General features: G+C 37.8%; 2 protein-coding genes across 8 annotated transcripts; both read left to right on the top strand.

The window, feature by feature from the left end:
• Positions 1-1,233: 1,233 nt before the first annotated feature.
• On the top strand, positions 1,234-5,306 carry LOC119982354 (ubiquinol oxidase, mitochondrial-like). The gene is made up of 4 exons (XM_038825679.1): positions 1,234-1,766; positions 2,063-2,191; positions 3,869-4,357; positions 5,082-5,306. The coding sequence occupies exons 1-4, from the start codon at positions 1,401-1,403 to the stop codon at positions 5,139-5,141; spliced, it is 1,044 nt and encodes a 347-aa protein (XP_038681607.1). The 5' UTR covers positions 1,234-1,400; the 3' UTR covers positions 5,142-5,306.
• A 561-nt stretch (positions 5,307-5,867) lies between these two features.
• Positions 5,868-20,223, top strand: LOC119982352 (copper-transporting ATPase PAA1, chloroplastic). Of its 7 annotated transcripts, none has more exons than XM_038825672.1 (17): positions 5,868-6,453; positions 6,808-6,861; positions 7,997-8,150; positions 10,183-10,257; positions 10,410-10,687; positions 12,427-12,660; positions 12,773-12,871; positions 12,993-13,142; positions 14,300-14,446; positions 15,194-15,244; positions 15,340-15,512; positions 16,357-16,489; positions 17,398-17,495; positions 17,769-18,009; positions 18,637-18,840; positions 19,505-19,585; positions 19,718-20,223. In XM_038825672.1, exons 1-17 carry the CDS (start codon positions 6,028-6,030, stop codon positions 19,964-19,966), a joined length of 2,847 nt encoding a protein of 948 aa, XP_038681600.1. In that variant the 5' UTR covers positions 5,868-6,027; the 3' UTR covers positions 19,967-20,223. The 7 variants fall into 7 exon arrangements, 6 of the variants coding, with proteins under 6 accessions (XP_038681600.1, XP_038681603.1, XP_038681604.1 ...); XM_038825673.1 differs by having other exon boundaries at positions 6,313-6,453; positions 6,765-6,861; positions 19,718-20,123; XR_005464382.1 differs by lacking the exons at positions 17,769-18,009; positions 18,637-18,840; positions 19,505-19,585; positions 19,718-20,223 and having other exon boundaries at positions 15,340-15,439.
• Positions 20,224-22,968: the final 2,745 nt, after the last annotated feature.

Genomic DNA, 22,968 nt, shown 5'->3' with positions numbered 1-22,968 from the left:
TTTGGTTGAGTTTTGGAGGGTGAAATCTCAAACTCATTTCACCCATCTATTATCCCTCGTGGGAGAATAGCCAAGCTCATCAAAATGGTGAGAATGACTATTATCCACAAGGGAGAATGAGTTTTGATGTGTAAAAAATTATTTTACACTTGTTATAAAATATTGTTTTATTTTCTAAAAAAAGAGAGGATAATATGTAAATTGTATTATTAATATTCTCACACTCATCCTCACTCTTTATTTTATACCAAACATGATCATGCTCAACCCATACTCATCTCACACTCATATTCTCCTCCTCTTCATCTCATATTCACCTCAAACAATTATGAACCAAATGCCCCGTCAGTGTTGGATTCATGAGCTTGTAGTTTGGCATGTACATAAGGACATTTTTATGATGTTATGCATGGTTCTCAAAATCCAAACGTATCTATCAGGTATATATATTCAAAGCTCATAATAGCGTGAGAGCATAAAAATAATTCATGATCCAAAAAGCAAATTACGGCAATCTCCACCAGAGATAACAGTTGAGCTTAACTTCAATGTTTGCTGTGAGACACATATATTGCATCTTTGGCTACAGTGGCTCGTGACTGAATGGGATCAGTCCCCTCTTCACTTGCTCCTTGTCCTCCGCTGTAACAGATCCCACGACTGGTGAACTCCTTGCAGCTAGCTCAACTTGCTATTAGAGATTAGAGAAGCAAATTAACAAAAGTTGTCATCGATCCTTCTCAAAGGTGATTCCAAGATCGCAGTAGCAGCCACTCAGTACCCAGAGCTAGTCGCTCAATGATCCATTAAAAGTATTGCACCAAGTATTCAACAAGGCCTGAGGCGCTTCACTCAGTGGCCCGCAGTTGAAGTATTCTCATACATTTTCTGTTGGATCTGCATTCTGTTCAAAGTTCATACGTCAGGCAACGGGCTAGCCCATTCTTTTAGCTAAATGGGCTACACAGTCCAATAGACCCAGTCGCATTCCCAAAAAATATATTAGAAATGAAAAATATATGGGAATCTGTCCGTTCGGTTCGGATATATATAATGCTTTCCCGTTTTAAATAGGTTAAATTGGACCCAATTATAGTTGGGGCCCCCATTTAACCACCCACTTGTTTAGCTAGCCGCCGCTTGAGCATCGAACACGACTTAAAATAAAAAATGAAACGATCAGAGCCGTTAAAGTCAGAAAATATGGATCACAGCCCAGTTGCTAAGGCCCAAATGAAACCGCGCGGATCCGAAACTTCCGAGTCTTCTCCTTGTCCTCCCGGTTTCTTGCACAATAATCACAACAGAGACCTTGTCGCTTCCTTTCACAGTCAACCAAGTATAGTTTTCTCCTCCAAAAGACTACCATCTGAGCTGTAAACGAAGGCTTGATTCAGAGGATGAACCAGTTCTTGGCAAGGTCCTTCCCGATTCGGGGACTTCTCAATGGCGGGAAAATTCACACTTCCACGCCGGCGATGGCGGGAAGTGTATTAAGGGCGCTTCCTGTGGAGGTGACAGAGTTGAGGGGACAAAATGGTATGCCGTTCGGTGTGTTTTACTGGAAGAGGATGATGAGCTCTGCGTCAACGGAGACCGCCAAGGCGTTGTCTCCGAACGAGAAGGAGAAGGACAAGAAGGAGAATTCGTTGACGGAAGAACAGAAGAGGAAGGAAGCTGGAGTGGTGGTGTCGAGTTATTGGGGGATCTCGAGGCCCAAGGTCACCAAAGATGACGGTACCGAGTGGCCTTGGAATTGCTTCATGGTATCAACCTTCATTCTTTCAATTACTAAGTTGAAATTTCGTTGACCATCATCTTGCTGTTTCGTTCTTTTAATTGTATAAATGTTGAACTATTTTCTCCAAGTGTTGGGGGATCAGTGATTTGCGTTTTTCTTAGTGGTCTTATAATTCAACAACATAATTTGGATCACTGTGTTCTACAGTTTATCCCTTTTATAATTATGTTGAAATCAAGCAACTCCGCATGTTCAAGCTCCGTAGAATATGTTTTACTCTTCAGCTTGTGTATGTTAATTATTATTTTCTTTCCAATGTAGCCATGGGAAACTTATAGAACAGACACATCAATAGATCTGAAGAAGCATCATGTTCCAAAGACTTTTCTGGATAAATTTGCATACAGGACAGTGAAAGTCCTTCGAATTCCAACAGATGTGTTTTTTCAGGTTTGTTGTCTTCTTAGGTCTTGTACTTATGCATAGAATTTTAAGGCTCATACCTATTTCAACATTGGTTCAATTGTTTATATTATCAATGCTTGTGCATCCTGAATTTCACACAGGCATATCAATTTAGTGTTCTCTATTGCTCATCCAGTTGCTTAGATTTCTGGCTCTTAGAGAATGTTGAGTTTGGATTCCTATGTGACGTGCTTAGTCTGGTTTTTTGTTTAAATGTGTATTCCAAAGTCTGGTTGTTTTTAGTCGAAAGCTGCACTATTTTCCATCTGATATTTGCTGGTTTACATCTTGTTGATATGTTAGGATATGCAGTTTCCATCTTGTTGATTTGTTTCTGTTGCATAACTACTTATATTAGTGGTTACCTTCACATTATTATTATAATAAAAAAGTTTCTTAGCAAGGTTGCATTCATTTTATGTGGCAGCAAAGCGCCCGGTTTGTGCAGCTCACTTATTCTTCAATTCCAAAATAAGTAATATTCTTGAGGCAATAGTTAGTCCCAATTAATTTGGGCTTAACATCTTTCTTGTGAAGTCCCCCTGCCACATAACGCTTCCTTTATTTTTCTTCTGATTCTTTTCTGGCTCAAGGATAAGGTATATTATTTGTCTTATGACGGTCCAATATTTTTGGCCCAATGATGAAATTTTTGGCAATTTTTGATTTGATTTGATTCTCCTATTATATTATATGCATTCTCTATCATGTTTTCTATAGGTTGATAAATATAAATTGATTTATGACTTATGAGTAGGATGCCTCTGCTCCTTCCATTTTCTTTAAGTTTGACTTTCCATATAAGAGCCCCTGAATATTTCAACATTTTCCACGAGTTTGGTGTTTCAAAAGATATTAGAGCCTTTAGTCAGTTCTAGATCATGAGTTTGAAACATGATACCTGCCAATTAAAATTAAATGTCTCTGGGACTTGAATATGGACTCGGTCGCTTGAAAATGGCGTCATGTTTACAACATTTTGTAGTTGGGTATTTATAATAAATAGTGCGCTCTGCGCAGTTGTCAAAATCTTTTGATATTGGTTGCAACCCATCTTCAAGGATGGATTGGGGCCATCCTTCAATGTCTATTATGCTATTAGTAAAATGGCAGTTTCAGTGGCAGAGGGTAGTATTAAATTTAATACATGTGGGTTCTTGAATATTAACGAGTGTCAGTTGTGCCAAGTATTGAAGTGTTCACAATTTTATGCAAGCAGTGAGCTATGATAGTGGTGGAATTTTCCGAGATTTAATCAAAGTTTGTTAGAAGGAAAGATATGATCAGTGATCACTATTGCCTATACAGCAAGTTCAATAATCCGTTCAATTGTGAAGTTCTTACTGTATCTAGTTATTCAAAATGGAAGAGTAGGTTTTTTTTGGGTTATATAGTTACATTTTTGTTTAGAACTTTACTATTTTCCGTGGACTGGATGCCCTACAGCTAGTGGCAGTTATTTATCGTTGTCCATAAATGAGAATAGTGCAAGGGTCGAATTCTTTTTGCATTTTTTTTTATTTTGTGATGCTTTAGTGTTTTGTTTTACTGCAACAATGTTGTGGAGAGCATTTAATCTCCTTGAATCTCTATGTAAGAAATCCATTGTTTTCTTAGTGAGATCAGTTTACAAATTTGTCCTGATTCATTATTATGTCTCAGAGGCGATATGGGTGCCGTGCAATGATGTTAGAAACAGTGGCTGCTGTACCAGGAATGGTGGGAGGGATGCTACTGCACCTACGGTCACTCCGCAAGTTCCAGCAGAGTGGTGGTTGGATTAAGGCTTTACTTGAAGAAGCAGAGAATGAGAGGATGCACTTAATGACAATGGTGGAGCTTGTGCAGCCTAAATGGTATGAGAGGCTTTTGGTTCTGACTGTGCAGGGAGTCTTTTTTAATGCATTCTTTGTGCTTTATTTACTCTCTCCCAAACTGGCGCATAGAATTGTTGGGTATCTAGAGGAGGAGGCTGTACACTCTTATACAGAGTATTTGAAGGATATTGAGAATGGTCAAATTGAAAATGTACCTGCTCCTGCTATTGCAATTGATTACTGGAGGCTTCCCAAGGATGCAATGCTGAAAGATGTCATAACAGTTATCCGTGCTGATGAAGCTCACCATCGGGATGTTAACCATTTTGCTTCTGTAAGTATTATCTGCCTCATCTATTTCCGATTGTTCAGCCCTCACTGCAACATTTCTCGACACCCATATGCAATCTTAGTTTTACTAGAATGGTATTTATTGTTTTGCTTTTGATAAGTGATAACACTTACCTTACCCCGTAATGTGGAGACACTTCTACTTTTAGGATTTGAACTGTGATCCCAACAAAGTAACTTTACCACTACAATAGACAAGTAAACAAAAAGATGAAATGTCTGATTTTGGTGTAGGTGTACTCCAGACCTAGAAAACTGTCGCAAGTTGCAAGTTTGAAGATGGTATCACTGTTGTTTGGAATATTGCTTGCATGGTATTCTAGAAGCAATCATGTGTGTTATATTTTATCACAAGGACATATTTCAAAATAACATCGTTATGGCATGAATAGATGAATAAAAGATTGGACGTTCTATTAACTTGCCCTCTTTCTTGAGTTTTGCTTACATATATGTATATTTTCCCTTTTCATTTTCCCTGGAAGCACCAATGAGATTCACATTGTAGCTTTTGTACTTATGTGTTGCACTTTTTGCGGTTACCAAAAAGTGTTGTTATTTTTGGCTTGGAAAAAAATATGACAATGATATCCCTTTTCTAAATGCTTATCTTGTTACAACAGATTGATTTTATTTATGGTTTCACAAATTCTATGATGCATCTGTTAATCTTATGGTTTGGTTGCGAAACTTTCGTCGCCGTGCAGGATATTCATTACCAGGGAAAGGAATTGAGGGAGGCACCAGCACCCTTAGGTTATCATTGAGAGTGATATTGTGCATGGAACTTACAAAGGAGACTTATCTTGAAAGCATCTCAGACAATTTGTCCCCTGTAAATGATTAAGGAGTTTGGTCCTTGTGAGCATGCATAGCTTAAGTGTATGAAATTATGATGGCATATAGTATGTGCATCTTGGACAATAGATACTTCGGGAGTTGAAATTTATGAAGATTGAATAATGAAACGTAGAAAGATGTATCATACTATTGTCATTGTCAACTCTTCTCAGTTGTCTATGTTGACCATTTATTCACATTTTGGGAGAGATGTGCCATGTCTAGGCATGGCAATGGGGTGGGGGCGGATCATGGCTGCCCTGCCCCCACCCCGCACTTCTATGGGAGTGCCCTCCCCGTATGTTGGGACAATTTTTTCCATCTTCGCCCTATTATAACTCACGGATCTCCGCAAAACTCTGCCCCGATCAAGGGCTGTTCATATTTAACCCGACCCCGTCTCGTATGAGCGTTGATATTCTTTACCCGTCCCCGTTCTGCACAAGCCTAGGATCGAGAAAAATTCGCGCGGGTCGGGCACGAATCGTCCTCCCAGCTATGTCTAGTACTTGACTATCAATCACGCTTGTATGGGTCTATAATCGGGCCTAGTTTGAAGAATGCAAAATCTGGCCTGCTTCCATTATGGCCCGATTTAAAACTCTCCAAGTCCGTGTCAACCCAGATTCGGCCCAACTCATGCTCCATCTCCAGTCCTGGACTCTGAATCGCACTTGAAGATGGATGCGGGTACAGACTACAGACTACAGGACTACAGACAACCTGTAGATAAGCCAAACGGATAAATAGTTTGCAAAGAGAGAGACACTCACTGCTGCGAGCGATTCTCCTTCTTGATTTTCTCTTCAAGATATGGAGTCCACTCTCTCTTCTATATCATCGTCTCAAACAACGACGTTAGCTCTCTTTAGTCTCTCCAGAGCCCTAAACCGTCATTTCTCCAAGAATGCCGTGCCCGGTAAACTCGCCGCTCGCCGCTTCAGATGCATTTACACCTGCAACAGTAACCCTCTACTCCCAACTACTCCTCGATTGTCCTCCCTGAGGAGCCTATACGTAGTTTTACCGCATTTACGTCAGCGCTTGGAGTGCGTCTCGAGCTCTGCTGCGTCATTTACGTCCGGTGGTGGCGGAAGTGGCGGGATTGGTGGAGAGAGTGGCGGCGGCGGTGGGGGTGGTGACGGAGCAGACAGTGGTGATACGAAGCTCAATTTGGTCGTTGGAGCGGCTGAAGGGGCTTCGACACCGTCACCGGATGTCATTATACTGGATGTTGGGGTACGAATTCTCTCTTACTAATGGTTAATGTGCGTATTTTCGTGTACATTTTTTTGTTTGCTAATATATGTTGCAAAGTTTGAGTTTCCTTGTGCTTGTTTTTGTTCCTGGACTTTATTTTTCCTTTTGTATTAGGATTATTTAATCATGCATAATCTATGTGATTATTTAATCATGCATAATCTATGTTATTTTCTCGTGTATTAGTTGTTGAGTTTTTAAAATTTACTCTCTCTCACTCTCTCCCTCTCCCTGTATGTGTGTCAAATATTGAGGATTTTCTTTTTTAATTTGGATTTTTAATAATTTAGTGGTGGAAAACTTGAAGATGTTTAATTCACCTCTTTCGGGCAGGGAATGACATGCGGGGGATGTGCAGCAAGTGTGAAGAAAATACTTGAAAATCAAGTAAGTGTTTTCGTTTGCACCATTATCATTCTTTTATTTGTCTTAAGAAATGTTGATTCAATGATTCTGGTTTCAAGAAAAAGTTTGCTAGAGATGAAAAATGGTATTCCTCTGGTGCTAATTAAATATAAGCTAACTTTTTGGTATCATATATAATTCTAGTTTATTTCATTTCTTGCTCATATTTGTCTATGCATGTGTTTTTGTCCCCAAATGATGTACAACAACACCACTAGGAAGGATAGAATAAGAAATGAGATTGTTTGACCTAGGGCAGGGGTCGTTTTGATTGGATAAGATGAGAGAAAAATCACCTAAGATGATTTAGACTTGTATAATGTAAAGAGGTTGAATAAAGGACGAGGGAAAAACTCACCTAAGAGAAAACTCACTCACTAGTCACTACTGTAGCGTTGTGCACTTTACTATAATGTGAAGAGGTTAGTGCTTTGGTGCAAAAAGCAGAGACTCTTAAAGTTGGTGATACCATAGGGAGAAGAGGTAGGGAGGAAAAGGCATGGATGGAAGTAATACAAGAATATGTAATCAATGAAGTATTAATGGAGAGCTTTTTCTGTAGATACCACGGGGAGAAGAGTACTGATGTAGTTTTAAACCATTGATGTAAATTTTGTTGAGGATAGAGCTTACCATAACCCTAACCCCAAATTAACCCCAAATCAAGAAACCTAGAGGAGAAATTCCCAATTCCTAGATTTCTTAAAACTGTAACAGAACTTTCGGCAAACAAGTAATCTTGTACATGTGATGCCGCTTTAATGTACGAACTAATCTCCTAATATACTGTCATTTGACCTACATATTGTACTATAGACTGGACAAGTTTAGCCTAGATGTGGAAGTTGAGTGAATTCAAGCAAATTTCACTTTGGAGTTTCAGCTTGCTCTGTTGGATTTAAAATTTATTTTTTGAATGAGCATTGCCTGGATATAGCTCTACCTTAGATAGATCCAAATTTCTTGAAATTAATCAAATAAACAGAAAATATTGAAGTTCCACCTTCTGTCTATTTGCGTTCAACCTTGTACTTTCTTGGTCTCATTTTGCCAAAGACATTTACCTCTGTTATTATACACTTAGTCAATGTGCTTCTGACTATGGCATTATGGGCAGCCACAAGTGTCGTCTGCTAGTGTCAATCTCACGACAGAGTCAGCGATTGTATGGCCGGTATCCGAAGCAAAGGTTGCCCCAAACTGGCAACAACAATTAGGAGAGTCACTTGCAAAGCATTTGACTAGTTGTGGATTCAGTTCAAATTTACGAGGTAAGCATCTTTGGGGCCAGGCCATCATCATCAACTCACATAAAGTTTTCCAAAGTCAAATAATTGAAAGCATAAACTTTGTTACATTAATTTATTCCAGCTGTTGTTTATAGAGTATTAATATTTCTAATGATGTAATACTCCATTATGGATTAATGAAACTTGAAATACATGACACTGAATATATAGGAAACAAATTTTTGCTGCCTGGTTAATTTATTGAAAGGTTGTCTCCCATGGTTTGCTGCTATGCGGTTCCTCTAAATTTGCTTTGCTTAAGGATGGTTTCCTTTCTTTGTTTCAGTTTTTTCCTGTCTTTCAACTGTTAAAGTGCCCATTTTGTTTACTGATGGCTGTGGCTTTCATAATATGAAAGGTTGAAAGACGGGAGTAGACTTTGTAACTTTAGGTCTTCCATTTGATTTATGAGAAGCCTGGTGGGTTAGTGGCAGGTCAGGGAGCTATTGAAGGAGATATTTCAATGTAGAATTGCAAAGGATTTGTTGAGATGAGCTACCATATTGTTTATGGTATGTCCTTAATGCATAAAATTTTGAATTTGTGATGGTTTGGCTACGTGACAAAAATTTTGCAAATAACATCTTCACCTGTAGATGGGCTAGGCTTGAAGTTCGTTATTAATGTAATTATTTCTCATTTCAATAGGTGAGTCTCAGCGGCTACTTGTGGTGGATTAGTTGGAGAGGAAAACTCTGATGCCAAGGGACCCTTATGTTTTGGAGGATTTGCTGTTGCACAATTTGTGTTTAATATTCCTTTAGTTGTTTTCAAGAAACAAAGGATTCATCTTGCTTATAAATGTACTTTTGTATGTGTAAAGACTTAGCAATATAGTGTTTATATTTCCAGCCATTCGTTGTTGTTGTACTTTCAACAAGCACATGGAAAATTATAGAATTCAGTAAATTAAGTTTGAGGTTTGGCGCTCTGCCTCTTCTGAAAAGGTCTAATTGCATGTTACATGAAACTTTTTATATCTGGCATTCTACAGACTTGTGATTTAATCAATTTTGTTTCTGAAAAAGATATCCTTTGCTTGTTCGTAAGCTTGTGCAGTACCTGGAGAACCTTATGGTGTCCTGCTTGTGGCTTTGTAAATTCTTTGATTTCAGTATGCTGACTCATAGGCTAGGTCCTTCATTTGAAAATCCTACTTAAATTGACCCTACATCCCCTTGCATTTACTTTCTATCTTATATGTTATAGACGGAGGAGCCTAAGCTGCAAGGTTTGTGGAGTAAATTCCTTGCAGAAAATGCTATCTTATGCGGTAGGACATCGACACCTTTCCCTACAGTGGTCCATTGTTTCATCCAGTTGGACCACTGTTATGAGAATTGAAACGTCTTAATGTGATGTCTCCTGAGTGGAAGGTTGCCCAGTCTTTTCTGCAATTTTTATCAGTTTTCACTGTTTGTTATTTGAAACACAGAAAGCTTTGTTTAGCCCTCAGTTTTTGTTAGAGCCCTATTGTGAAGGCAAACTTGATTGTGAAAGCCACTTTCATCTACGTATTTCTAAGAGCGTTTAGCATCTAGAGGAGTGGATTGCTGCATGGGAGGTACTAGTACATCTTCTTTGTGAATAGGGCTCTAAAGATCTCATTTTCCGGGGTGTCCAGAGCACTTTAGATTCATTAATAACATTTATGTTTTGATGGGCATACATCATTTTATATATTATACAATTTATACCCCTTCATATGTTGTACCTCGCTACTTGGTTGCATGTCTGCATGCGCCATGTTGAGGACACTTGAAATGATTACTTTCTAGTCCTGTTCTGCTTGTACGGATCTTCCTATGTTTGATATCCTGTTGTTTGGTAAGCTTACTATATGCTAAAAATTCATTATAGCCATTTTTTTAATGATGAAATACAATGAACAGAACCTAGTCAGGTTGCCTGCCTGCAGTCCCTGTTTCTTTTGTACCATTTTATCTGCATTTTGTACTTCTCTCCTTCAATTTTCATATTGCCTTATTTGTTGTTTTTTTGTTCCTTGATGCAGATTCTGGAAGAAAAAATTTCTTTCAAGTCTTTGAAAGGAAAATGAACGAAAAGCATAATCGCTTAAAAGAAAGTGGTAAATATCTTGTTGTATTGATAATAAGTTGATATTGGCTTCTTTCATTTTACTTGGTAGATCCAGGGGAATAGAGAATTCTCAAGTTGTAGAGCTATATATGCCGATAATGTACCAGAAAATGCAAGACTGATTGCTCGTTCTTCGTATAGGTCGCGAGCTTGCTGTCTCCTGGGCTCTTTGTGCTGTTTGCCTTTTTGGCCATCTCTCTCATACTTTTGGAGTTAAGGCTTCATGGATCCATGCATTTCATTCCACAGGATTTCATTTGTCCATGTCTCTATTTACGTTACTTGGTCCTGGGCGTCAACTTATCCTTGATGGTGTGAGAAGCCTTTTGAAGGGAGCTCCCAACATGAACACCTTAGTTGGTCTTGGGGCTCTATCATCATTTACAGTTAGTTCATTGGCTGCCTTAGTGCCGAAACTGGTACTGCTCATTCTGATTTCTTGACTTTGGTTCACTTCTATTTCTGAATTCTGAAATGTATATGGAGTCGCAATATTTGGTGCACTGTGGTGGTATGAACAAGTTGATTAGATATCAGCAATCTTGTATGATATGGATGCTAGTCACCTACAGTTGACTATGGATGTTACATATCTTTGTAACGTCAGTAGCAGGAATTCAAGTGCTTCATTGTGAGCTTGTGTTTTAGCATTTGATAGTGTCATCATTGTACAGATCTGTGAAGTCAAAGAATTAAGTGTCTTAAAAGGAAATTGGCGAGAGAAGGCGTTTTCTCTCTAATTAATTTTACTCCTTTCATCAATCAAAATGATAGTCAGTCTGTCAGTGTGCTATTTTGCCTGCCACACTAGCAGATTATTACAAGCATGCCACAATATTACGTAGATTCTCTTGCTCAAGTTGATATATACATGTTATATAAGGTCAGCTGCAACATATGTGTTGTCAGATTTTTGAAATGTGTCTTCTGATCGATCTTCAAAATCATGGATGGTATAGGAATATTGCCGTTGAATAACATATGATGAGTGGAGTAGCAGTCAATCACAATATGCATGTTGTTTGGTAGCTTTATGCCGTAGTCTGCTGCTAAAATCTAAAAGCTAAAGTTTGAAATTTTCGAATGTGATGCTCATGAAAAAATCAAAATATATATATATTGTTGAAATATGTATAACTTGAATAAGATGATACTATTAATGATAAAATCACGTGTTACTGGTGTTAACGTTTGGGTGGTGGCGATTGTGGTAGTGCTGTAGTAGTGATGGTGGCAGCAACGTTGGCTGGTGGGGGAGGTATTGGTGGTCGTGATGGTGGTAGAGACTAGAGTAGGGACGGTGATGGTAATAAAGTTTCTAAATTTCCAATATGTTTCTTTTGAATTTCTTATAAAGTTTGAAAGATAGTTTAGAATCATCGGTTGGTGCTAGAAGCATAAAGTTGATGATTGTAGTAGTGGTGGCGGTGGTGATGGTGGCTGGTGTTGGAGGTGTTGGCCACTATGATGATGGTAGGGGTTGAAGCTGTGATGGTGATGGTAATATGGTTTCTCCATTATTAAGTATTCATGAATTAATATGATACTTTTGCTATTTAGATCTAATTTGCTATTATTTATTTTATTGAATTCTTATACTGGCCCTGATAAGATTGCATTCGACATTAGGCATTATGTGAATTTGTATGTCATATTTCTCCATCTGTCTCTCTTTGTTTTTTCTTTACATTAGATATCATGTGAATTTGTAGTTCAGATTTTTTTTTTATTTTAATTTTGTGTTTTACTATTTTATAAAATATTTTTTAAATAACTAACCAATAAGTCATGTAATATGTACTTGAAACTTGAAAGATAAATAAGTACTTGAAAACATCAATATAAATTATAATGTGGGTGTAGAAACATCAAGCACTTTAAATTTTTTATTTTTTTTAGAAAGCCTTTAATTTTTGAGAGAGGATAGATACGTATACAAGACATGAGCAACTTAAGAAGCAGCCTGCTTTGAAAACCAGTTTTAAAAAATAAATTTTTTTTATAAATGAATACGTAAAACTAAATAGGTGGAAACAAGTAAACGGTAAAAAAAAACCATATTGGCCATTTGTCTTGCTATTACTTTGAGAATGGGTGAAGACAGGAATAATATCATTTTCTGACAAAAGTCTTTATTGATCGGATGATGTGTATGCAGGGTTGGAAGGCATTCTTTGAAGAGCCAATTATGCTAATAGCATTTGTCTTGTTAGGAAGGAATCTTGAACAAAGAGCTAAACTTAAAGCCACTAGTGATATGACAGGACTTCTAAGTCTTCTGCCTCCAAAGGCTCGTCTCGTGGTTGGTGGCAATGCAGAGAATTCTGGCTCAGTCGTTGAAATTCCTTGCAGTAATCTTTCAGTTGGAGACCAAATTGTTGTACTACCTGGAGTAAGTATCGACTTCAATTTATAGGAGCATTTTTCACATTCTCTTGTTCAGGTTTCATGTTTTAAGTGAAATATCTCTGGTTTACTTTCACTAGAAGTGGTTTTTCTTTTAGGACCGTGTTCCAGCAGATGGGATAGTAAGAGCTGGTAGAAGCACCATAGATGAGTCTAGTTTCACTGGGGAGCCATTACCCGTAACCAAGCTACCTGGGGTACTCCTCTTTGGCTGCACATGACAATCTTTTTTTAAAGAAAATGATTCATAGTTACTTTGATGGCAACACTGCTTATTTATGTGGACTATGTTTATACTATCATACTTATCTGTGCTAGAGTGAAGTGGCTGCTGGAACTATCAACCTTAATGGTACCCTTACAGTTGAAGTGCGGAGACCTGGTGGTGATACTGCCATGGGAGACATTATCCGTTTGGTGGAAGAGGCACAAAATATGGAAGCTCCTGTACAGCGTTTGGCTGACAAGGTTCTCTTTTGTATCTCATACTAGTTCTACTACTAGAATTGTATAGCGCTCTAATTGACTTCAAATTTTTTTTGCTTAGATTAAGGGGACTTTTAGGTTATCAAAGTTGATTTTGACATAGACAGTGGCTACGTGATTGTTGTCTCACCTTAATTTTTTCTCATTATTCAGAAGCTACTTGTAAGTGATATTAAAGAGTTGGCATATGGCTTCATTAAGCACTCCTTCCTGCATGTTTCGAACAGAAGAATTAAAGGGAGCCATGTTTTAACTTGTTGGGGGGACCTGGCAGTTGGCTGAAATGGCTTAATCTCTTGGAATCCCAGGATTTAATCCCATGGAAATGGGTTGGGAGGCGGGCTATTGGATGCCAAGATAGGGGAATGCTCAACCTCCATTGCTGCTACTATTACCATATTCCAGGCTGTAGATCCTTGTAGAACAAATGAAAACACATAAACCTCTAGGAATTGATGGTCTGCATGGTGAAGCTTGAATCCAATGTTAAGATATTTCAAGTGAGACAAGGAAATAAAGGTTTTAGTGTTTCTGGGAATAAAATGTGAGGCTTCGATGGAAATGTGGGATGCGTAGGTTTAGTTGAAGTTCAGGAAAATTAGGAAGATTAAGGAATCCCATCCAATGATGAATGAGTATTCTAAAACTTCTAAGGATAAGTAAATATTTCAATATGCAATTTTAATTATTGGACTCAGTTGTTCTTGTTGGTTTTACTTTACAATCCAGGAAGAGGATGCTTGAGCAAAGTCTTCATGTTATGGAATTCTGGCGATATTATATCGGGTTGATGTTTGGATGCATTGTTAGCATACCATGGAAGTTAATTGAATAATGTAGAGACTATATTAATATCAAAATTGGTCCTTTTGAAGCATGATCAGAGAGCTTTAGCCGTTATGAAGTTTACACTGGATATGTGGATCATTTGCAGGAAAAAGAATCCCACATGCTTTACATATATTTATCGCTATAGCTTTTATGGATCTACAATCCCCTTCAAAGGGCTATAGATAGGCTTGCCACACAGCATAACTATTACTGTCATGCTTATGAAGTGCTAAGTTTGTTGGTGGTAGTTTCCTGGTTACAAATTCTGGTTACAAATTCTTACTATGTCTTTATCATGACTTTCACAGGTCTCTGGGCACTTTACTTATGGAGTAATGGCACTTTCTGCTGCTACATTTATATTTTGGAACCTGTTTGGGGCACATATTCTACCTGCCGCTGCTTATCAAGGAAGTCCACTTTCATTGGCCCTACAGCTCTCATGCAGTGTATTGGTATGTTAATTCGAGTTGTTACTGAATCTTCAGTAATCCTATGAACTTCCTTATATTTAAGATGAGATTTATTATTGTTGCTGAACTTGTCATGGCAATCATCATAAATGATATATGTAAACTTCAGCGCTGCTGGGCCTTTTCGCTTCTTTGATTTTTTCTGCGTTTGAGTGCTGGGATACTGTTTAAATTTACTTTTGTTTTAAAATTTCTCCTCCTAACTTTTATTCCACTTACCATCCTCTGGCACAAAGTGTTTACTGGGGTTTAATCTTATTTCTACCTATTGAAGATTGCTAGAGTCTTATACACAGAGGTAATTTACAACCATATCCAAAAAGGAAACCCAAAGCAGTGGGACACTTTAAATCATGAGCCTTTTCATGAAAGTCCTCTTCCTTCTTTAAATACAGATATGAACAAGGTGGGCACATATCTTTATGAGGAATTCTTGAAGCAAATTTTGTCTAAGCTTCCACATAAATTACTTAGGAAGACGTGAAAAAAATGGAGTGATCCATAATACTGCGGTGGCTAGGGTTTCAATTATTGCCTAGTGGAACGTGGTTGGCTCGTTCAGTAATCGTAGTGGGCTTCTACAGAGCAAACCAGTGCTCTCTTTTATATAGTAAATTTTGGCAATGGAATGTTAGGGAATAATGACTGCATGTTTCTCATTGAAATGTTTCAAGTCTTAAATCCTCCATGAATTCTTATCATGCACATTGAACATCTTTATCTATACAGGTTGTTGCTTGTCCATGTGCACTTGGCTTGGCGACACCCACAGCTGTTCTGGTAGTTACTCCAAATGCTGCGTCAGTTTCTTGTTGGATTAGTTTCAGGCTCAATCTGAGTTGATATCAGGTTTGACTGGTCTGGCTATCTTTTAGGTTGGGACTTCATTAGGGGCAACAAGAGGATTGCTTTTGCGTGGTGGAAACATTTTGGAGAAATTTTCAATGGTGAACACTATAGTGTTTGACAAAACAGGTACCCTTACGATGGGCAGACCTGCTGTGACAAAAGTTGTTACTCCTGGATCTTTAAAAACTGCTGATTCACAGTTAAGTGTGATGCAATTGTTCAATCCTTATGAGACTCTTTTCCTGTAAAAAAATCCTTCTATTTGGTTTTTTGCATGTGTTGATTTCTTCTAAAGCTATGATTAGATCAAATAGAATGTTCTACGAGTGAACTGTTTTAGCTTTGAAAATATACGGTAGATAATGGAATAGATCTCCTTGATGTCTGCCCATCTCCCCCAACAAAATAAAAACTGAAAATGGAAAAATTAGCTTAGATGGATATATCTCAAGGGTAGGTGGCCAGAGTAGTGCGAGAGCATTTGACCAAATAAACAATCGGCAGTAGATGAAATGTAGTACATACAAATCAATGTCAAGTAAATGCATTCAGTCAATTTAGTAAATGGGGAAATGGGCATGTAATTACTGTTTGTTCCTTGGGGAAGTGAAACTATGCTGTAGGCAAGTATACATATAGGCGATATATATGAAAGTAAACGAAAGTGAAATCTTTTTCTTGTACTCTACCCAATTCTTTTTTGTTTTTGGTTCCTTTTCTGTTGGTAGGATTCATATAATATTCTTCTCCAAGAATTTTATGTCACTTGAAACTTGCCGCCTTGTGTTTACTCTCAACCTAAAAGATTGATTTGACGCTGATTCAAATGTCTTTGACACAATCATAGTAAACAATGTGGAGCATTGATGCCTTAATTTAGGGCCATTGAAGTTTTTGGTTTACAAGCTCCAGATATGAGGAACATATTTAATTGTATTAAATTTGGATGTTCTATCCGTGGTCATATTAATGTATTCTATAGATGGTAAATAACTGCATAGTTTACATCTATGGAGATGATAATTGCTGCAGTTGCGATGCAGGCAAAAGCCAATTCATACTTGGTCAGAGGCTGAAGTTCTCATGTTAGCTGCTGGTGTTGAGGCAAATACTATTCATCCAGTTGGAAAAGCAATTGTGAAAGCTGCTTGTGCTGTTAATTGTCAGTTTATGAAGGTACCCTATTCAACTTGGAGTATGTACATTCCAACCCCCCCCCCCCCCCCCCCCCCACCCCCAAACAAAAAAAAAAGTCATCTTATGATGCAGATCCTGCTTCTCAGCACCCAAACAGTTGAATCAAAACACTTGAGGGTTATTTTGTGAATTTGGAGGTGTGCATGTTCAAGAAATTTTTGCGAAATTAAGAGAAGAGTGGTTTAAAAGTTCTAGAATACTGTAGGCATTTCAGGTTTCCTGCAGATGGAATCGGCATACTTTCGATTAGAATAAGTTGCTGGATTTTCTTATTTAATCGGTACGGTATCACAATAGCTTCCGTTTATGTTTTGGTACTATACCGTTTATGTTTTGGTAGTATACGTATTAGCTTAAATTAATTGACTTGGGACTGCTATTTGTAGCTGTCTGCTGCAGGAGACAATCAATTATGTTTAGTCTGAAATTTTTGCTTCCTCCATTATGTTTTCTGTTACTAGGCAAGTTTTAGTGGCGTCTACATGAGACATTTCAGTTACAGGAGATTAGCATTCATCAGTAGTTCCATTGATTTAGTAAAACGTTGACAAAAGAACTGCTTTTTTTTTTTGCCTTCTTCAAACTCTTTTGTTGCTAAACAGGAAGAGACAGTCATGTGGATTGGAACTAGAGTTTCCATGTTTGATCTACTGGTAGCTTATCTGTAGAATTGTGTTGTGTCAAGATCACTTGTAGATTCTCTATACCTTGATCTTCTTCTTTTTGAATGAGGTGCGATACAGCAGTTGGCTTCCCTTTCAGTCAGTTTTTCAACCAAAATCAAAATTATTGAAACTCTGTTTTGGCTTATGTCGGAGGATCAGCTTTTAATCGTATGATTATGTTCTTAGACACATTCTTAGCCTAATTTTTGATCATCTTTGTAGGTCGCAGAGGGAACATTTATGGAGGAACCTGGATCTGGTGCCACTGCGATTATTGAGAACAGAAGGGTGTCTGTTGGGACGTTAGATTGGGTCAGAAGGTACTGTATTTGTTGGTTTCCTTGTGTCTACTTTCATGAGGCTCTAATTTGGAACAAAGAATACTTCTTCATCAAATGAATTTGCATCTGGTTGTCAGGGATGTACTTGATTGTATTCGTGATAATTATAAGTTTTTCCTTAAGACTATTTTTCTACATTCAATAAGAATTTTATGAATTCTCTTTGTACTTTAGCTCTAGGTTTTATACTTTTGTAGTTTTGTGTTGTGTGTCACAAAATTCAAGCTTGAGAATGGTTTTACTTATATGCAGGCATGGGGTCGATGAGAATTCATTGCCAGAAGTGGAGGAGCTTACAAACCAATCTGTCGTCTATGTTGGTGTAGATGATTCCCTTGCAGGTCTTGTATACATTGAGGATCAAATCAGGGAAGACGCAGGCCAAGTTGTTGAATGTTTGTCTAAGCAAGGGATTAGTGTATACATGCTTTCAGGAGACAAAAGGAATACTGCCGAGCATGTAGCTTCTGTTGTTGGTATTCCAAAAGATAAGGTAGGAAAATATAGTGTCAGAACTTAGTTGTAATCTCTATCTGCACTCTGAGCATCCGTTGATTCTGGAATGAGCTACAGACAAACAATAAATCATAATTGGCATGGGATTACTATGCCTTAAGCATGAATCGGGTTTTATGGCTTCTTTTTTGGTTCCGTGTTTTGCCTGATGGATTTTATGATCTATATGAGATGGGCATGGGGTTGCCGCTCCTTTGGTGTAAAAACATGTGTTCCTGGTTTTCTTTTGGCTTGTGGATTGTCAACACTAATTTTGAAACTAGCCTTTTGCCCTGTACAAGTGCTGATACTACCTTGTATTGGCAAATATTTGCTTTACATGTAGCTTTTTCTGTATAAGTTTTGAACATCATTTTTTATACCTATGGCTGCATTTTTGACATTCAGTCTGATGACAAGCGATAAATTCTCTGGAAAACATTTTAGAACTTTGGCCATGAAAGTACCGTAATGAAAATGAAATATGGAAATTCTTATCTGATCTTGGTTTGAAGTGTTTTGCAAACTTTTGGCATAAAGTGGACATGCTTGTGAGAAATTATGAATAGTAGATCCTATTAAATGTGTTGGTGGTTAAATATTTTGGACGTGGGATGGTTTGCAGGTTCTATATGAAGTTAAACCGGATGAAAAGAAGAAGTTCATAAATGAACTTCAGAAGGATCAGAAAATAGTAGCAATGGTTGGTGATGGGATCAATGATGCTGCTGCCTTAGCATCATCTCATGTTGGGGTTGCCATGGGTGGGGGAGTTGGAGCTGCTAGTGAGGTCTCTTCAGTTGTGTTGATGGGCAACAGGCTCTCACAGGTATTTACTGAATGTGTACAAAATAAGAGAGGTCTTATTGCATGTCCCTTATGCCTCACTTAATTTCACAGTTTTAAGTAGTGGGTGCAATTGTGGCTTCAATGGTCCTGTTTGTTTGTAAATTAACTGCTGAGGTAGACTCAGATATCTGTGCCTTTTGTTGCTCAATAGGCATCTGCCCCATTTAATTTTGTACATCTTTGTGCAGTAACAATTTTAATGTATCTCCTGCTTGGAACAATAATTTTAGTTATTCGCATAAGACGCAAAAGAGCAGAAGGCATTCCTGAAGATTTATTTTAGCTCACCCTACCTGTTTAGAGAAAAAGGGAAAAAATCACGATACTACAGTCTGGGTTCTTGGGACTAAGGATTCGCATTGGCAAATCTCTTTTGATTTTGACTTTCTTAGTTTACATTTTAAGTTCTTCTGAAACACATTTTACATTGTGTTGATGTGCTCCTCAAGTTGTTTCCGGCATCAAGTTCAACTGTGTATAAAATTTTCCTTTCTAGTAACCTATTCATGTAATTTCAATTATGTATCGTCATAGTGACTTATCTTCATGATTTTTGTTCACTCTTATCTATCTTAATAATAATTTTTCCCGGTGTTATGGGTCCTGTTATATATAGGAAGTTGACTTTGTTAACCTGCATGCAGTTGCTTGATGCTTTAGAGCTGAGCAGGATGACCATGAAGACAATAAAGCAAAATCTTTGGTGGGCCTTTGCCTACAACATTGTAAGTATTTTGCTATATACAATGATAATCATTTAATTCAGCGGTAAAAGTCGCAAGACTATTTGCTTTGCTCTCTTTTCATTATGTGTCGTGTTTACATCGGTCATTTTTCTCTCTCCTTTATGTTGATAGGTTGGAATTCCAGTAGCTGCTGGAATGTTATTACCAGTAACTGGCACCATACTGACTCCATCAATTGCCGGAGCTCTCATGGGTCTAAGTTCCATTGGGGTGATGGCAAATTCATTACTTCTAAGATACAAATTCTCCTTAAGACAGAAGCAAAGTTCTGGAGGATCTCCAAGCAATAAAATGAATTTGCATTCTAATCTTCTCATGGACCACAAAGCAAAGATGAAGCACCCTTACTCTAATTTCTAGATGGCAAGAGACATGACAAGGCAGGCTTATTGTTTGGGGCACCCTTGTGTAGATTGAGAAAGAGCATAATCACCGGCACAGAGATTGGAGTCCTGACTAAGGATGACAGATTCTATGAGGATGAGGCCAATGCATTGCTGTGTGGCTACAGCGTTCCAGTTTTGCACGATGGTTCATTTGGCGTAAGTGCTGCTGGGACAAGAATTGAAAAATATTTTTTTTTTCTGCCTTGGGTCAATGTTTCTAAAACCGACCCGGACATCGACCCAGGCAAGGGATTGGCTCACTAGCTCAATTAGTGGGTCGTCGATGGATCGAACCGTATGTTTAATTAAAAAATAAAAAATATATATTATAATTAAACTTAATGCTAAATAAAAAACCAAAATAATGAAATATGATCATTTAAAAAATATTGACATTTGACAATCTTCTCAAAAAAAAAAATATTGACATTTGACAATGTAATAATAGTATTTTTTTTTTTTGAGTACAAATACAACATACGATACACTACCAGATCAAGCCTATGAAAGTATAGGTGTCAACAGGCCCCACGCAGGAGGTGCAAATCAAGCCCACACACCTCCTTATAAATATTTGGAGGAGGTGAGACTAGAACCCATGACCTCAGTTATTTGGAGGAGATGAGACTAGAACTCATGACCTCAGTCAGGGACATGCAAAGTCATTGTACCAATGACTCATTTGCTGTAATAATAGTATATTATATTGTTATATTTTTATAATTGATATAAATATATTGATATTATCATATTATATGTGGAAAAATGAAATACATATAATTAAATTATAAAAGAATTCAATGTTTTGTAATCATTTAACCTTAAAAAATAACCTTTGGTCGTATAAAATCGGTAAGGTCATTGGGTTTTTGATCCAATTGCTTGGTTTTCCAATTCGATCAGTCGGCATGGTTCGGTTTTTAAAACAGTGGCTTAAGGTAATGCATGCAAGAGAATATCATTTCTCAAAGCCAAGTTTCCTTGAAGTCTCACTTGCAGATATTGGAGTTGCATCTTCTTGAAACCTTATTGGTGAATGGGACTCACGTTTTGGCCATATTTCTCGCCTGCCATGGACTTGTTTTACACCATATAGATAGCATCCTTGAATTTTTTTTCCTTAATGAGTTGCTAGATTTTCACATTAGCGGGCTGTTATTAATATTGCTACCTTATTTGCAATACAGAGTTCCGAACTTGGAATCATAGCTTGCTGGCTCCATAGTTCCAAATACTTCAATCTAAATGTTTCATATTTGTAATTTATCAAGGTTAGCCGCAAACTTCATGGTCTTCTGAGGTTGAGGTATACAAAACTTGAATCAGATAACCCGAAATGGATGTGGACGTTATTAGGCAAGGCTATGGAAGTTCATGCCGATCGCAAAATAGATCTCTTCCAATCGAACTGCATACTCTCACCAAACTTGATTAATCCAATCCAACTCCATTTTAAATTTAAAAGTGTAAGGGATTGTTGGGTATTGACACGTTGAGGTAAGACAAATTAATTTTGCACTCTCTACATCAGAAATCTTATATTTAAAACCGTGAGGGATTGTTGGAGTATTGACATGCATCCTCAACACTTAATAAAAGTATAAATTAAATTTGCACGCTCCATATTAGAAATTTCGTGTGGATCAATGGTTGTTTGTTGGGCTACTTGCATTACTACTAGGGTTCGATTCCACGTGTCCTCTGCTCCATATCATAAATTTTGTGTGGATCAATGGTTGTTTGTTGAGCGTGTCTGTTGGGCTATTAGCATTACTTTGGGAAATTTCGTGTGGTTGTTTGTTGAGCTACTTGCATTACTTTTGGGTTCATAAGCAAGGCCACTGTCATCACCTTCACCATCCTATCTCCCGTTGGCAAGTACCATCACATCCTCTCCTAAGCCTCCTTCACCGTATTGAACCTTTTTTTCTTCAACCTCTAGTCTCTCTTCTGATCTCATAAGTCATAGCCGAGACCACTTCCATCACCTTCACCACATCCGCTCTTTCACCCACCATTCGCAATATTTTCTCCCGTCGTTATTGGGTTTAATTTTTTATTTTTGTAGTATGATCTGTGGTTAATATGAAGTGTCTTTCGAGTGAAGTTGATGATGTATCAATAACTATAAGATCTTCCTTCCCACATGGCCAAATTTGATGTTGCGGTGAAAAGTGGGAGTCGTAGGATTACTGAGTTGTGGGTACCCACAATCTGTGCAGTGACCGACATCAAATAGTGCGTGCGTACTTACCCCAAATTTAGGATAATCGACAAGTAATAAAATCTGAGAGTCCAGAGTAGAATCCATAGGGAAACAAATGTAAATTTGGTGGATGAAATGCAACAAACTAAGAATAACGAATGAAGTGCAGAAAATTAAAGGGTAGAGAGTTTCGTAAACATGTGAACAAGTATCAAACTAAAGTAATAATAAAGAAAACGCTTAACTAAAATATCTCGCCTCATCTTTCTCGGTGGATGTTCGAACCTCATGTTCAAAATAATATTGCAAACATACACAATCATGCATAATGAAATTGTGTGATGCCATCAATCATGTATATATAATGGAAATTGAGCATGAAGACTTCAATACAAATATGGAAACCATCGGGCTCATTGATATGCGATGAAAGTCTAGGGATAGTCATCAAATCTTATGCATTAATGTTCCCAATAAAATTCGACTTTGCTAACACCCTGATATTTGTAAAATTGCGTCTGGAGAGCTTCTTTGTGGTGGAGGTAAGAGGTGCTGTTAGACAATTGTAGTGGGCGCCGGTGTCTCATGCCCACCTTTGGATGGGTTGGGTGTGGTGCAGGTCTCTCACATCCGAGGCCGAAGATAGTGCAGCTGTGGCCACTCTAATATTTTATAGCAAATCAAAAGGGCCACGAGAGGCACATTACAATACTGCCTGCCCATAAAGAAATTAAGGGATGGAGAAATAAATTTCTGCACCTACAGAAAAG

Source organism: Tripterygium wilfordii, chromosome 17 (assembly GCF_013401445.1).
Source record: "Tripterygium wilfordii isolate XIE 37 chromosome 17, ASM1340144v1, whole genome shotgun sequence".
Lineage (NCBI taxonomy): Eukaryota > Viridiplantae > Streptophyta > Magnoliopsida > Celastrales > Celastraceae > Tripterygium > Tripterygium wilfordii.
Note: the sequence above shows the minus strand (reverse complement) of the source record. Positions and strands in the feature narration are given on the sequence as shown.

Excerpts from the sequence above, each read along its gene's own strand:
- LOC119982354 (XM_038825679.1), top strand. The coding sequence starts at position 1,401 with ATGAACCAGTTCTTGGCAAGGTCCTTCCCGATTCGGGGACTTCTCAAT. Across the intron at positions 1,767-2,062 it reads GGCCTTGGAATTGCTTCATG|CCATGGGAAACTTATAGAAC; the intron begins GTATCAACCTTC and ends TTTCCAATGTAG. Across the intron at positions 4,358-5,081 it reads ATGTTAACCATTTTGCTTCT|GATATTCATTACCAGGGAAA; the intron begins GTAAGTATTATC and ends GTCGCCGTGCAG.
- LOC119982352 (XM_038825672.1), top strand. The coding sequence starts at position 6,028 with ATGGAGTCCACTCTCTCTTCTATATCATCGTCTCAAACAACGACGTTA. Across the intron at positions 8,151-10,182 it reads ATTCAGTTCAAATTTACGAG|ATTCTGGAAGAAAAAATTTC; the intron begins GTAAGCATCTTT and ends TCCTTGATGCAG. Across the intron at positions 10,688-12,426 it reads CTGCCTTAGTGCCGAAACTG|GGTTGGAAGGCATTCTTTGA; the intron begins GTACTGCTCATT and ends ATGTGTATGCAG.